The following is a 15,651-nucleotide window of genomic DNA, read 5'->3' as shown; positions in this document are numbered from 1 at the left end:
TCGATTTCGCTATTTTCATCGCACCGCGTCTCCGTAGTGTGTACGTCCCCATAGACTTACATTGCCCTCAAGACAAGCTGCAGTGGGGAGAGTACTGCAACCCAAGAAAACATGGTATGTGTGACAGTAGCCCGAATGGACTGTAATCTAAATGAAAAGCATCCTACTTGTAGATTACTGTTATGTTGCCAAAAACAGTTACATCACTGTTTGAAAAAGTGAGAAAACAAGATATATATATATATTGTATATGTCTGAAATTAATCTCAGAAGCAGACATTATACCATATACAGAAAGCAGCCTGTATTAAAAAAAAAGTAAAATGTATCCTAATCATCTCAATATCTTAATTATAGCATTTTCTAAAAGATACATAAGTTATGTGGCAGGGGTTTCCAAGAAATAGAGTGCAAAGCAGGTAAAAGGTACGTGATAATATTGAGGATGACAAGTTAAGGTATTGTGAAGATCAGCTCAGAGTGTGCACTATTTTATTACATGCATTCATAAATGTTGTATTCAAGGCTGTTGCTTAATCTTTTAACATTCAACCACAAGCCTTCTACAAGCAAAGACACGTTTCTAGTTTTGGTTAAGTTTCGCCTGAAGTCTGAGTTTCTTTAAGACTTTTTTTTTTCTACCTGTCTTGGGGGAGGTGTTTGCTTTGCTATGGTTCATTCATATGTCTACTACAGCTTACGGAGAGTTAACTAAGGCACCTGTTGAGGTGTGCCTGTGTTAAGGCACCTGTTTCATCGGCCAATCAGCTCTGGAATTAGGCAAGAGCCCACCTGTCAGAAAAGGTACCTGTACACAAATCCTCATACATAAATCTAACACTTCACTCCACTCTACGGGGGATGCCTGTGCTTAACAAGAATTAGAGGAACAAGAGATTTGGGAGAAGATTCAGTAACAGAACGTAGGAAGAAAATGTCTAATGAACTAGAGTAAGTACTGACTAATAGTTCTACAGCTAGTGACTACACTGTAAACACTAACACTGTAATATATATATATATATATATATATATATATATATATATATATATATATGTACACATATATTTTCCTGTTGTGTGCTGCAGCCCCTCTGTACTTATATATACATATATATATATATATATACACACTCATGTGTGTGTATACATATATATACAGTATATATATATTTATTTATTTATTGTGTGTTGTTTATATTATTGGTTTGTATATATATATATATATATATATATATATATATATATATATATATATATATATATATATATATATATTATAGATATGTATATATGTTTTGTCTATTGTGGTTCTGATTGGAACATAGATTATACAACAGAATTTGAAACTTGGTTAACAGGAGATTGTGTTTTGGCATTAGTGTGTTTTTAAGATTGAACAAAAAATGTGGATGTCATTTTTTTTTTGCTTGAAGCACAGTGGTAGATCATTTGTCTATAGTAAGTTTGTGTATATATATATATATATATATATATATATATATATATATATATATATATATATATATATATAAATATATACAGTATATATATATATATATATATATATACAGTATATATATATATATATATATATATATATATATATATATATATATATATATATACAGTATATATATATATATATATATATATATATATATAATGTGTTTACATATATATATGTGTGTGTGCGTGTGTGTGTAAACATATATATATATATATATATATATATATATATATATATATATATATATATATATATATATATATATACAGTGTATATATATATATATATATTGGATGTACTTTTTTAAAGCACGGTGGCAGATCATTTCATATATATATATAGATCTGTATTCTGTTTTTGAAGTAACAATTAGTGACTTTTACTGCATAGTTTGGAGCTAATTCGGGAACCTTTTTACGTGTGTTGACAAAGTATTGGAGTTCTTTCTCAATCTCAATCCTGTCCTCAGGGACCACTAATAGATCATATTTTGTTCATATGCAAACACCTTTACAGGTGCATTATTTCATCCCAGTTCACAGGATTGCTAAACCATTTTCCCTGCGACTGACTGAAGAGATCTGGAAAACATGATCTGCTTGTGGCCCCTTTGAGAGATTCTGACCTATGACAGTGTTTGCACTTGGAGAATTCTTGGAGTAATAACATTGGCTGTGTTTGGAACTGGTGGAAGGTGCTTTTCTAAAGTATACTGGAGACTAGTTAGGGTGATGTACATGTCAGATAACACATTTTGCTCAATAGATGACTTTGGCTTTAAAGAATTTTTATATGGAGCTGCATGTACTAAACTGGAAATTTATTTGAATTCCAGCAATAAAACAAATCCCAATAAAATAAAGAGAGCATAATTCATCTAATTGGAGACTCTTAAAAACATGTATGCAACTATTAAACTCTTTGGTGTGGCACTTTCTGAAAGGTATTAACTCCTGTGTTTCCGAAGCCTTATGTGAGTTCAGGGAGACATATTTTTAAGACATACAGATAAAGCAAACGCAAGCATTCAATGTGCATGAGACAGCCTGGCTCCAGGAATACAAAAGTTAGATCTCTTCTGATTTCCAGTTTCTGTCTTGCTGTACAGTAGTTTCACTCAAAACATCTCACAGAATATGCTGTCTGCTCATTAACATAGGAGTTGCCTTCATTTGAATGGACCTCATTAACTTAAAGAAAGCTGACTGTGTCATATGTTAATTCCTCTGAATACTTTACAATCTGAGAGCACTTTGTAAGGGCTCCCACTGCATGCAATTATTCTTGTGTTGCCCTTTACAAGCAATGCTATGATGTGCTTGAAACCTGCTAATACAAGAACATAACTTGTTAAGGCATTTCCTCATTACTACATTTTTAATACATTGTTGTTGAACTGCTAGGGTCAAATCTTTTTAAAGGGAACTTGAAGTGAGAGGAATATATGTAGGGTGCCATTTTCATTCCCTCATAAACAATGTCAGTTGCCTGACTTCTGTGCTGATGCTCTGTCTTTTAAGCCTGGTACACACATTCAATTTGAATTGGCCAATGTTTGGCCAATTTTACCTCCTCCATGTCCAACAGATTGTGAATACTATGAACGGATTGTATAGGTAAGCTCCCAGACTACATGGGAGTGGTAAAATTGGTCAATCAAAATTGCATGTTTTCACCTGGCTTAATACTTTACGGGAACCTAAAGCTAGGCTTCCATATTTATTTCCTTGTAAACAATACCAGTTGCCTGGCTATCATGCTGATCTCTTTGCCTGCTATACTGTCTGAATCACACACCTGAAACACTCATGCAGCTCATTCAGTCAGACTTCAGTCAGAGCATCTGATCTGTATGCTTGTTCAGGGTCTATTGCTAGAAGTATTAAAGGCAGATGATCAGCAGGCCAGCCAAGAAATATGCATTGTTTAAAAGGAAATAAATATGGCAACCTCGATATCCCTCTTGCTTTAGGTTCCCTTTAAGTCACTGACCCAGAATGGGCATGCAGATCTCAGATGCTTTCACTGTGGGTTGACTGCCCTGGCTGCATGCTTGTGGCAGGTGAGTGACTCAAAAACAGCTGAAGCCTAAAAGCTCATCATGCTAGCTAGGCAAGTGGCATTGTTTATAAGGAAATGAACCTGGCAGCCTTCATATTCCTCTTACTCCAAGTTCCCTTTACAGATCTAGCTATGATACATATTTGTAATGTGTTTTGTTCAGTTTGTCTAGAATAATGTAACACTTGGGCTACTGGATCTTGTGTTCTCTGTGTTGTAGGATGAGCCTAATTTACACAGATGTTTTCTAAGCACCACAGCACATTATTTTATTGCAACACAACTGCTCTCGTGTGAAATCTTTATTCATATGCAAGTATACACAAGAGCGATTGTAGGATGGCATTTTTGAGTACGGATTAGTAAAGGTGGAATGCAGCATCTGGGCAGCAATAACCCCCCAAAAAGCTTTTCAAACCTGGCCTGGCCATATGCCTCCACTGAAACATCAGTTTATCTATAGCATTTTAGGTATTGAAAGGTCTGATTTAAATGCCTGAAAAACACTACATACCTATATACTCCTGATGACCGTATGCATGTTACACCATTGTAACATGAATGTAAAGTTGTGCTTATCTGGCAGGGTACTGGAAGTGGATGTTGGATTTTGGGGCTCCTTGTCTGTGGCAGTCAAAGGCCTCTGTTTGATACTAAAGGCTGGTTCCCATTGCAATAGGTCTTTCTAGGCACTTGTGATTTTAAAAGCTCTTGGTAATGTAATGCTATGAGTTTGTTCTCACTTGAGCAATGTGATTTTATAAAAATCCCCCATAGCATTGCATTAGAACGAGCTTTTCAAATCACTAGTGCTCAAAATGCTCTTGCAGTGTGAACCAGGTCTTTATGTCAGTCTTCATACAAACCTGTGAAAAATTGAACAGCTGTATTTTCTTTGTGACTTATATAAATACAGAATATACTGTACATCTCTTTGCTGTCCCTGTGCTATTACTAAGTGATCTATTTACAAATGGTGTTAGGCAGGGTTTACACTTATTAAAATTTGCAGGTTTTTTATGAGTGTGTGAAAATACATTCACATTGAATACATTCACATCAATGCAAAATCACACTTTAAAAAAAATATGTATATCACATTTTTGCATTCATGTTGTTGCTTGAGAATTCCCATTGATGTCCATTAGCTGTTCTGAAAAAAAAGTTAAAATTCACAAATTTTGATGCAAAAAAATGCATGTATAGAAACATTCCGTTTTCAGCAATGATAAGTGGGAGTCCTGCCTTAATGCTACTTTATAAATTGTTGCATGACTCCAATTTTTTTTCTTTTGGGGGAGGGATTTATAAAATGGAGAAATATTACACTTAGGAGGCTGATGTGTAGCTAAAGTGTTATTTTAAAGCCCTGGAACATAGTGAAAAATAATGAGGGTAGTGCCATAATAAAGGTCAGTATTTAGGAAACAGGGAGTCAGATAACCTTTTCCCCATTGATTTGCAGTTACTCCTTTAGGCTGGTTAATTTAAAGAGAAACCGTAACCAAGAACTGAACTTCATCCCAATCAGTAGCTTACTCCCCCCCCCCCCCCCCCCCTTCTTTCCGTGAGAAATCTATTCCTTTTTACAAATGGATCATCAGGGGGCTCTATATGGCTCATATTGTGGTGAAACCCCTCCCGCAGTGTGATGTCAGGACCATGGTTCTGACATAACACTGTGGGAGCCTTGTTGCATTGTGGGAAATAACAGCTGTTTACAGCTGGGTTGAACTGCCAAAAAAGCATGCAGCATTTCCTTCCACTGACATCTCCTGCCAGCAGTAAAAATGTCACCATGTGATAAATGTCACAATGTAAATCAGGGAGAGGAAAGATTTTACAATGGGCAAACACTGACAAAATCATTTATACATAATTATTCTAAAAATAAAGCACTTTTTTATTACATTATTTTCACTGGAGAGCCTCTTTAAGTAAGGAGCAGTTTAGGCAGTGAGGAATAAATATTGCTTTATAAATATTTGACAGTTGTTTCCACTGATAAAGTAATGAAGACTGGCAGGAAGTGATAACTCCATTTCTCCCATTTATCACCACCAGATTATTGTGGATAATTTTAATCAATTGTAAAAGAGAAAATAATTATCATTTTATTAATACTCTCCTTACCTTCTTAGTGCCTGACCTGTGTGCATATCAGGTGCTCTGAAATCACTCTACTGACTGCATGTTTGGCCCAGATTAGTTACTCACACATTACTGAAGCCAAAAGGTCAACGTGACTGACAGGCAACTATGCTAGTTTTGCTTAAAAGAAATCAGTCTCTAATATTATCCCGGTGAAAATTTCCTTGAAAACCAGTCAAACATTCCATAATTTGTTATTTTGAATATAGCTCTGATAGCACCACTATTGGGTGCTGTATCACATTTCATCTATGTTCACACTGTAGTCACAAACAAGCTTTTACTTTTGGCTGTGTCTCCATTGGAGACGGTTTCCTTCACTTTCCTGGAACTTCAATAAACCAACAGTGATAAAATTATACCCCATATTTGCAAGAAAACTTCATATGTATTTTGGCTCTTCTCCATTCTGGTTATGCAGGATGGTTTAGAGTATTATAGAATTTTACACTGACAAAAATAAAGCCACTAATATTCAGCATTTTGGTGGTTTGCATCAAACAGAAATTCATAAATTTTATTTGTATGTATTATGTAAAACCTCAGCATACTCTGTCATGTTATCTGTTTTGTATTTTGTATCATGCTAAGAAACTGGTTGCAATATTTCTGTTGCATAATCAATATTTTATTGTATAAACTAAATCTCCTATCTCCAAAAGTCCACTTCAAAAACTGAAATACTGCAGTTGGATCAGTGGAAAAAGCACTGTATACTGTACAATAAAAAAAAAACGAAAAAAAAACCAACCTATAGAGCATGCCCTAGTGGCTGCAGCTCTGGCACTTCCGAGTCCACCAGGAGAAAAGTGACATATAAATGTTCTGTGTCTTGTCTGTGTCTATAATGTGAAGCGACTTAAATACAAAAAGGCAGATACTTACCTATGGACAGGTCCTATAGAGCCTTCCCTGTCCACTCCTTGTTCCCCTCATTCCAGTTCAGTCAACCCCATTTAAATTTGCCACCTTGAGAACTTTGGAAGCACTCATGTCCTCAATTGCTTCCAAAGACAGGCAGCTCCTTACTGCGCATACATGAAGGCACATGCGAGGTTCCTCACGGATGCGCAGTATGGAGCTGCCTGTCTTTGGAAGCACTTGGGGACACAAGTGCTTCCGAAGCCTTCAGAGAGCTCACGGACATGTATTCAACCAATTGGTTGAATACACACAACGGGGGTGACAATGCTGGAATGAGGGGAGCAAGAGAGGACAGGAAAGGCTCTGGATTCTATACAGGTAAGTATTTTCCTATTTATAATAACTCACTTCAAATTTACTTTAATTTAAACTTTGTTCTCTTCTCAACTATCACTGAAGCAAATGAGTGGTATATTAATATCAGTGTTTTAGTTTGGTGCTGTAGATCTGTGTTAGTCAAGAACAGTAAAGTAGGGAAGCCTCAAGTATTGAAAGAATGCCGACACAGACATAGATGGATCCACCATTTCGTGAGAACTGTCATGCGGGCTGCAAAATGACATGTATGTGAAGCATGCATTGTATGTACTTGTGTAATAGGGTCACTTATTGGTTAACTTAGAAATTGTCTATTCTAAGAGCTAGTAGGTGTAAAAATATCAGATATATGTGTAGGCAGTGTGACTTGTGCTGCTAGAATATGTTAGTGTGTTTATAGAACAACAAGTTCCATCGTCCACTGTAGCCTTTAGACTCACTTTCAGCCAATCAGTGCCTACTATGTATTGCTGAGGGGGCTGCAATTAACAGAAAAGTCATTATTGATCTTCCCTTTACACATACAGTTATTGGCATTGTCTTTTCTGTTTTGATTCACTTTTTAATTCCCTTCGCAACTAGTAGCTAAAGTACACCACATCCTTACAGCACCCATAAATTCTTCCTAAATTTGTGTACACATGCTAGATGCCCCTGCTGATAATCTAGCGTGTGTACAGCCACCCACATCAGCCTGGCGATACAACTAAGCCACTTACCCTACCCACTGAGTGATGTCATTTGTGCACCACTCCCCTCCCCCTGCATAGCACCAGAACAGGCTAGTGATGCATGTGTGCAGCCTAGGCCCTGCAGTGTTCCCCGAGAGATCAAAGACAAAAAGACAAAGACAAACACTTATATAGCGCTTTTCTCCTGGTGGACTCAAAGCGCCAGAGCTGCAGCCACTAGGACACGCTCTATAGGCAGTAGCAGTGTTAGAGAGACTTGCCTAAGGTTGCTGAATAGGTGCTGGCTTACTGAACAGGCAGAGCCGAGATTCGAACCCTGGTCTCCTGTGTCAGAGGCAGAGCCCTTAACCATTACACTATCCAGCCACTAGATCAAGTCCTAATATCTGTGAAACAGCACGTACGAGTGTACAAGACTTTATCCTCCTGTATGTGAAATGTCAGTTCCTAAGGTTGACTGAAAACATCTGGTGTTTTAACAGATACGAGGCATCACAGAATTTGTAATTTGACATATACATGCAAAATATGCCAGCATATTTAATATAAAGAGAGTTGACAAATCTACAGTTAAATATAGTGGTGCAAATAAGTGGTGCTTATCTAGAGAGATCTGGTGACTTGTATCTGACCTTTAGGTTAATGCATAACTCTGATTTTTTTTCATCCGACAAGTAGTCAAGAAGAAAGGCTTTCCCTTTGTGAAGAAAAGTTTGTTATGAGACACGAAACGTGTATCAGTTGGTTTCAGTGTAGTATGTCATACAGAATTAATATGTAGGCTGGAACCATATCAACGCATTGAGTGCCAAGAATAGCTCGTCTCCATCTACTAAGACAAAGAGCAATACACCCAATCAAGCAGTGCATAAAATGATCGTCTCTCTAGTTCACCCACCTACACACTGTGGTACAGGTGTTACACACCCTCTCCACACCTTCAGCTAGTCCATCAAACATACAATGACTTTATTGCCTACCTTTGTTGACATCTGTATTAACCCTTAAAATGCCAGCTATTTTTTACAAAAACTACACACCAGTGCCAGCTACGTTTGTAGTGTGTTTATTATTAAATGTCTTTCCCAAATCTAGATGTACCAAATTAGTTAGTAGGATTATTATTAAGGTCCAAATAAATTAGAGATGATTGAAAATTATGCTAATTATTTTGATACAGAATTATACTAATCATTATGAAAATCTATTGTAAAATAGACTAATCAAATCTTGCAGTAAAAGCATTTTGCAGATCCATTTTCAAGCTGCATACATTTGCAGTTACATTTACATATTTCTCCATAAACTTTGTCAAAACTTTGTACTTAAAGAGACTCTGAAGCGAGAATAAATCTCGCTTCAGAGCTCATAGTTAGGAGGGGCATGTGTGCCCCTGCTAAAACGCCGCTATCGCGCGGCTAAACGGGGGTCCCTTACCCCCCGAAATCCCCTCCGTGCAGCCGGGGATCTCTTCCTGGTTGAAGCAGGGCTAACCGCCGCAGCCCTGCCCCACGCGCGTCTGTCAGCGCGTATCTCCGCCTCTCCTCCGCCCCTCTCAGTCTTCCTTCACTGAGAGGGGCGGGGGAGAGGCAGCGATGCACCGCTAATAGACGCGACTAGAGGCAGGGCTGCCGCCGTTAGCCCTGCCTCTAGGAGCAGCAAAATCTACGACCAATTTGGTCGTTGATTTTGCCGGGGGGGCGGGGGGGTTGGGGGTGAAGGGACCCCCGTTTAGGCGCGGGATAGCAGCGTTTTAGCAGGGGCACACGTGCCCCTGCTAACTATGAGCTCTGAAGCGAGAATTATTGTCGCTTCAGTGTCTCTTTAACGCCTTTTAGATGTCCATAGCAAAGGCATATGGGGACACAGAAATGCCTATGGACATCTGCTGTAGGCAGAAATAGTTTTGTATTAAAATGCTTTTAGAGATCCGTGGCATATGGATGTGAAAACACAAAACACATATAGATGTTGGCAGAAGTCGAGAGGTTAAGTGTAACTATAAACTCTTCTAAGCCCAAGTTATATTCAACATATTTAGTCAATGTACTCAAGAATTGTATCTACACAGACATTTGTCCCATGAGGACTCTAAGGGCCTATTTCTGCTGAGTGCAAATCCAGGCCAAATCTGCAGTGCTCCCCAGCATATGAAAGGGGCAGGGAAGTGGGGCACTGCGGTGCAAATCTGGACAGAGATTTCTGCAGCATGCAGCCAAATCCCTATAGCCATGCTTGACACAGCGTAGCAATTTGGGCTGCGCCTACGCAGCAGAAGGGGAGCCACGCCTGAAATGGAAATGACCACAGCTACCAACAGAAATAAGCCCTAATGTCTAATTTATGAATAACAGGAAGAATGATAATAAAACAAAAGCTGACATAGCAAAAAAAAGAAAATATCTGACTGTTGACACACTGAATGATAACTCTACCATTGTTATGTGCTTGGTCTACGGCTGTTAATCCAGTATGACAAGCAGGCGTCTTGGTAAACAAACAGTTTGTTCCATCTCTTTTCACATCTCTCTTTCCATCTTTCCATCTGCCACTGTTACCTAATGAACATTCTATTCCTTCCAATTATTATCATTATGTAAAATTTGTAAAATTTGCATATTTTTTGAAAGGACTCATGGAACGGAACCAACAACAGAAGTGATTGTCCCTGTCTTCTGCATGGTCTCTTGATGAATTTATTATGTCCATGAATGAATAAACAAATATAGGACCTTGCCTAGCATTTCATTTGGGCTTGTAGCTCACTGTGTATTTCTGAAATCATCCAAGGCAGTTTGTGGACCTTGGTTGATTTTATATGGTCCTGACCTACTTTCTTTAACGGAATGACCCACAAGCATACATTTAAAAAAAAATGCAAATTAAATTGGGTGTGGATTTACCCAACAGCAGAATATCTGTAAATTTCTGATATTCTGCCATCTCCTTTTATCATTAGTATTTATTGAAATGTTACTATCACTTCATCTTAACCTAACGCTAACACTACTTCTCTTCTACCTACGCCAAATGCTAACATCCAATCTATGCCTAACACTTCCTCCACCTATGCCTAACACTAACCTCACCATCTACACCATAACCTTTGTCACTATCTTCGCAACTTCAGCTACCACCATAGCTGAATTTTAAGGGCACTCGTTATAGCCGCAATTGACCCAGCGCTCAAATTACCTTACCAGCCCCAGCATCCACCGCTAAGTTTGAAAGCCGGACTTCCACTATAGTATACTATATGGTATAGCCCAAATAACTGCTCTGGTGTCACCATAGTTGCAATTTCTACAGCAGTCTGTTCTGGCACCCCTTTGTGTCTTATTAGCCTAATAGCCTATTAACTTATAACTGAGAGACAGAGATAATTATGGAAGGAGTTGGGCTACACTGATGATCTGAAAAAGTGTCTGTTTCCTTCCACCTATTCATTATAGATTCATGTGGTGGGATGTTTAAAATTCTGACACCATACATTGTGTGTGTGTGTGTGTGTGTGTGTGTGTGTGTGTGTGTGTGTGTGTGTGTGTGTGTGTGTGTGTGTGTGTGTGTGTGTGTGTGTGTGTGTGTGTGTGTGTGTGCAATGGCATAACTAAGGACCTTGTGGCCCCAGTGCGAGTTTTACATGGGGCCCCAAGCACTCTATTGATGTTGAGCCCCAAAAACCTATAAATAGAGGAGTTCATTGCCACCATGGCACCAATGCAAAGCTAATAAGATGGATGAAGAAGGGCCCCTAGTGGGCCACTCTGGTCTAGGGGCCCATGTGTGGTCTCAACCCTCTGAATCCCCTATTCCCCTATTGCTACGCCACTGTGTGTGTAAGTGTGTGTGTTTCCTTACATTTTGTAAGATATATTACATTCTGCAATTTAAAATTATTGAAAACACTTACAGGTTCTCTTTATCTGCAGGCATATTTAATGAGTAGGCATATATACATGTCAGGCCAGGATAACATGAAAAATATTTTCCTGAAGGACAAAAGCAGCTACTTAGGAGTGGCCAGAAATAAATAAATGACAGGTTGGGACAACCTAAAAAGACAAAATGACAAAGAGGAATGATTGAACATAGAAGCCAGAGTATTAAAATAACACAAGCAGGTGCCTTTCCAGTTGGCTGAACCTGTAACCTCCCGGAGTCGGGCTGGCAGCCGTGAGCGATTTGTGTTTGTATTGCTGTGAAAGCATGGCTTGTGGTCTAATAGGAGGAGGCTTTGTAACAATACAGCCAATCGGCCACATTAGCAAGTGTCTGACTTGTTGGTATGTGATAAGCACGCTTCCTCCCCAAGTATTGCATTTAGCTAATGCATCTGAGTAGGATAGACAGAGATCTGCCATGGTTAGATACTACTGTGTATTTTTATAAACAGACAGCCAATACAAAGACTGGACACTCATCGGCAACTGTAGCATTATGTGAAAACTAGAGGAGAGTGTTCATGAAGTCACTGACTATGAAGACTAACCAGACCATATTTGCAAGGAGAAACAATTATATTTTGTAGCAATACACGTATAAAACAAGATTGCCTTAATAAATAACATATACAACAACTATGTGTCACCCTTTGACTATATTAACAGAAACTGACAAACATTCGATAAATATTTAGTTGTCAAAACTGTTTTCTTAGTTAAATCCATGTTGTCCTTCTTAGTTACAGGCCAGTCATGCTTCTCCAGAATGACAACATCAATCTCCAAAAGTATTCCTACTCCAGCGAGGATGAGTCCTGGTCCAAATACCTGGACAACCCTATGACAGTAGCCACCAAAGCCATGATGAGAGCAAACGGGGATGATGATGGTGTTGCTGCACTGAGTTTTCTATATGATTACTATAGGGTAAGAAAAGTCACTGTCATTTATATTCGCAGCTGTCACTTGATCTTAAAGGGGAACTGAAGAGAGAGGTATATGGAGGCTGCCATGTTTATTTCCTTTTAAGCAATACCAGTTGCCTGGCAGCCCTGCTGATCCTCTGCCTCTAATACTATTAGCCATAGCCCCTGAACAAGCATGCAGCAGATCAGGTGTTTCAGACTTTAAAGTCAGATCTGACAAGACTAGCTGCATGTTTTTTTCTGCTGTTACTCAGATACTACTGCAGAGAAATAGACCAGCAGGGCTGCCAGGCAACTGGTATTGATTAAAAGGAAATAAATATGGCAGCCTCCGTATACCTCTTACTTCAGTTCCCCTTTAAGTCCAAGGTAGACTAAAAGGACATCCATGGTTGATAAAATATAGAATTCATGATGCGTTACTTTCTATATTTAAGCCTCAGAACACGTTTACGCCTGTCTCTTGTCTGTTTGTGTTCCTGACTCTTTTTTTCCTATTATCTTTTATTTTATTGTTAGAAAACTCCTTAACAATAAAATTGCATGCATCTCTATTCCAAGGTTCTTTATAAACCTCCTGTAGTAATTATACCAGTGCTGTATAGACTTGTACAATATCTGTATTTTATCTCAACATTATCATTATTAGGTACCCCGAGAAAAAAGAATAATGCCGCAAGGATCAACAGATCGTTTTGAACACGTTAAAAGGTAATTTCAATGTATAAGGAGTGAAACTTAAAATGTGTGTCTGTATGTGTCTGTGTGTGCGTTAATGTTTAATATTTTGTACTCATATAACATTATTCTAAAGGCCTGGGGAATACAGTAATGATTAGTCAAAAAAATCCAATGTAAAATGACTATGTTCCTGGGGAGGGTTAGCTGTAGAGTACTGTAGAAGACTTTTGGAGCTGATTGTGATGCCTTCAGAAGAGTCTTATATCAGAATAGGGGCAGCACAGAGGCGTGTGGGATAGCACCCTGATTTTAATACTAGCCTGGGAGTTTGTATGTTCTCCCCATGTCTACGTGGGTTTCCACTGGGAACTCCAGTTTCCTATTACATCCCAAAAAAATACAGATACGTTAATTGGCCTCCCCCTTAATTGGCCCTAGGCTACGATGACTATATGACTGTGGTAGGGATTAGAGTGTGAGCTCCTCTGAGGGACAGTTAGTGATATGTATATTTACTCTGTAAACCACTGCGGAAGGTGTCAGCACTGCATAAATACTAAATATTAATAAATAATAACAGTTCAATGTCATGTATCTATCCAGTGATCATTTAACCTGATTATTTGCTGTGTTTGTTTTAGAAACTGCGGTGATTATGACCCAGACATTTCATCTTTTGAAAACACAACTCAACTCATGAAATTTATAAGCGACAGCAATTCCTCTGCACAAGACTATATAGAGTCACGGAAGAAAAACAGTTATCTAACACTGGACTGTCTGATAAATCCAGCTAAGGGGACCATACCAGCCAGCTGCAACAAACTGTCCAGTGAAGCGCATGAAGATTACATCACGTCATGTGATGTGTATGAGAAGAATTCACTGAACACTCTCTTTGAACCACTACATGCAGGCCAAGTACAGCAAAGATGGCAGCCTGACAGTACCTTTAAAGAGGACTCTTCAGAGGTAAAAAAAAAAAAAAAAAAAAAAAAGAGAGCGACAGAGAACAAATCCGACTACTCTATGCGGAAATTATGCAAGCTATAACAAGCAGCACATTAAATTCATTTCTTGGTTATATTTTTCACAGCCCATTATGTTTGGAGACATACTTAGAAGTCAGGCGGAATCCAGTTGCTCTGAGGACTACCTTGCTGCTGCACCAAACCAGTAAGTCCCTCTCTGACAAAGCTTTTGTTTAAACTGTAGTTGTCACCCTCACAGTGTGCCAGACATGTTACTATTGTAATCAATGTATAATATTTCATTATTTGATGACATCATTTTAAAAGAGCACTATTGCGAAAAATTGTAAAATATAAAGTACATTCATATAAACTGTACATTTACCTTGCACCATAAATTACTTTTTTCCTATGTCACTGTCACTTACAGTAGGTAGTGTTATTATTGCCTTTATTCTTTACAAAACCCTTCTGTGGAAAGTATCTATACTAGGATGCTAGCCAACCTTCCTACACCCCTTGTACACTATTCTGTGAGATGGACTTAGAAAATGCTGTTCAGTAAGTGTTTGTAAAAAAAAAAAATAGAAAAAAGTGATTTATAGTGCATTTTACTCTGGAAAAAAATGTACATTTCAATGCATGTATTTTACATTTTCAAATTTTTCGTGATAGCACACCTTTAAGTGTACCTTACCTGATTTTACCATAATACTGTCTTAAAGTGTACCAGAGCTGAAGATAAAAGATATAAGAAAAATTGATACTTACCAAATTTTTCTTATTTCCTCAGCTCCATTTTACTTTAAATAAACATTTTACACAAAGTCTGACCATGTTGATATATATTTCTGTAGTGACTTTGAATACACACTGGAATCCCCCAAAGCCATTCATGTGAAGTCTGGTGAATCTCCAATGGCGTATCTCAACAAAGGTCAATTTTATCCTGTCAATCTTCGAACAACGGAAAGCAGGAAATGTTCTCATGTGTCATCCAGTAAAGTCAAGGTAGGATTGTTATTGTTTCTTGTGTGTATATAGCATTAGTATATTGCATAGTGATTTACAAAAAGAAGACAAGAAAACTTCCCCCTGAGACTTACAGAAAAATAACTTATATTTACTGAAATAAGTATACATATAAACTATTCATAAAAAATAATCCGAACTTAATAATAACTCAACTAATACAAGGTCTCTGACCACATCTTCAGGAATATAAATTCTGCTTAATAAACCCTAGACTAAAATTCTGGTGCTATAATTAATGAAGGCTAATTAACAAGCATACTGAGCACTGTACTATCTAGAGTGAAATGGAGTAAACAAAAATCAATGTTCTGCAAGTAAAACTGATTCATATTAGCTTACGCTGTATTCATTCATTTATGGTTGAGATTTGGAAAAGGAGGTGGTTTGTTAGTTTTGAAGCATTGATATAACGGAGACTCATTCAGTGTGGAGTAGTTTTTG

At 37.9% G+C, this 15,651-nt stretch overlaps 1 protein-coding gene across 1 annotated transcript in view; it reads left to right on the top strand.

Annotated features, from left to right (window-relative positions):
- The first annotated feature begins 646 nt into the window (after positions 1-646).
- The window catches only part of GRHL3 (grainyhead like transcription factor 3), a 30,513-nt gene continuing 15,508 nt past the window's right edge, over positions 647-15,651 (top strand). Inside the window, exons 1-6 of the mRNA XM_068268990.1 lie at positions 647-951; positions 12,338-12,524; positions 13,173-13,234; positions 13,846-14,176; positions 14,301-14,380; positions 15,033-15,186. Coding sequence (XP_068125091.1) covers positions 935-951; positions 12,338-12,524; positions 13,173-13,234; positions 13,846-14,176; positions 14,301-14,380; positions 15,033-15,186 — 831 coding nt within the window. The 5' untranslated portion in view covers positions 647-934. The remainder of the gene's footprint in view (positions 952-12,337; positions 12,525-13,172; positions 13,235-13,845; positions 14,177-14,300; positions 14,381-15,032; positions 15,187-15,651) is intronic.

Source organism: Hyperolius riggenbachi, chromosome 2 (assembly GCF_040937935.1).
Source record: "Hyperolius riggenbachi isolate aHypRig1 chromosome 2, aHypRig1.pri, whole genome shotgun sequence".
In the NCBI taxonomy this organism is placed as follows: domain Eukaryota; kingdom Metazoa; phylum Chordata; class Amphibia; order Anura; family Hyperoliidae; genus Hyperolius; species Hyperolius riggenbachi.
This window is presented reverse-complemented; position numbering and strand designations above follow the sequence as displayed.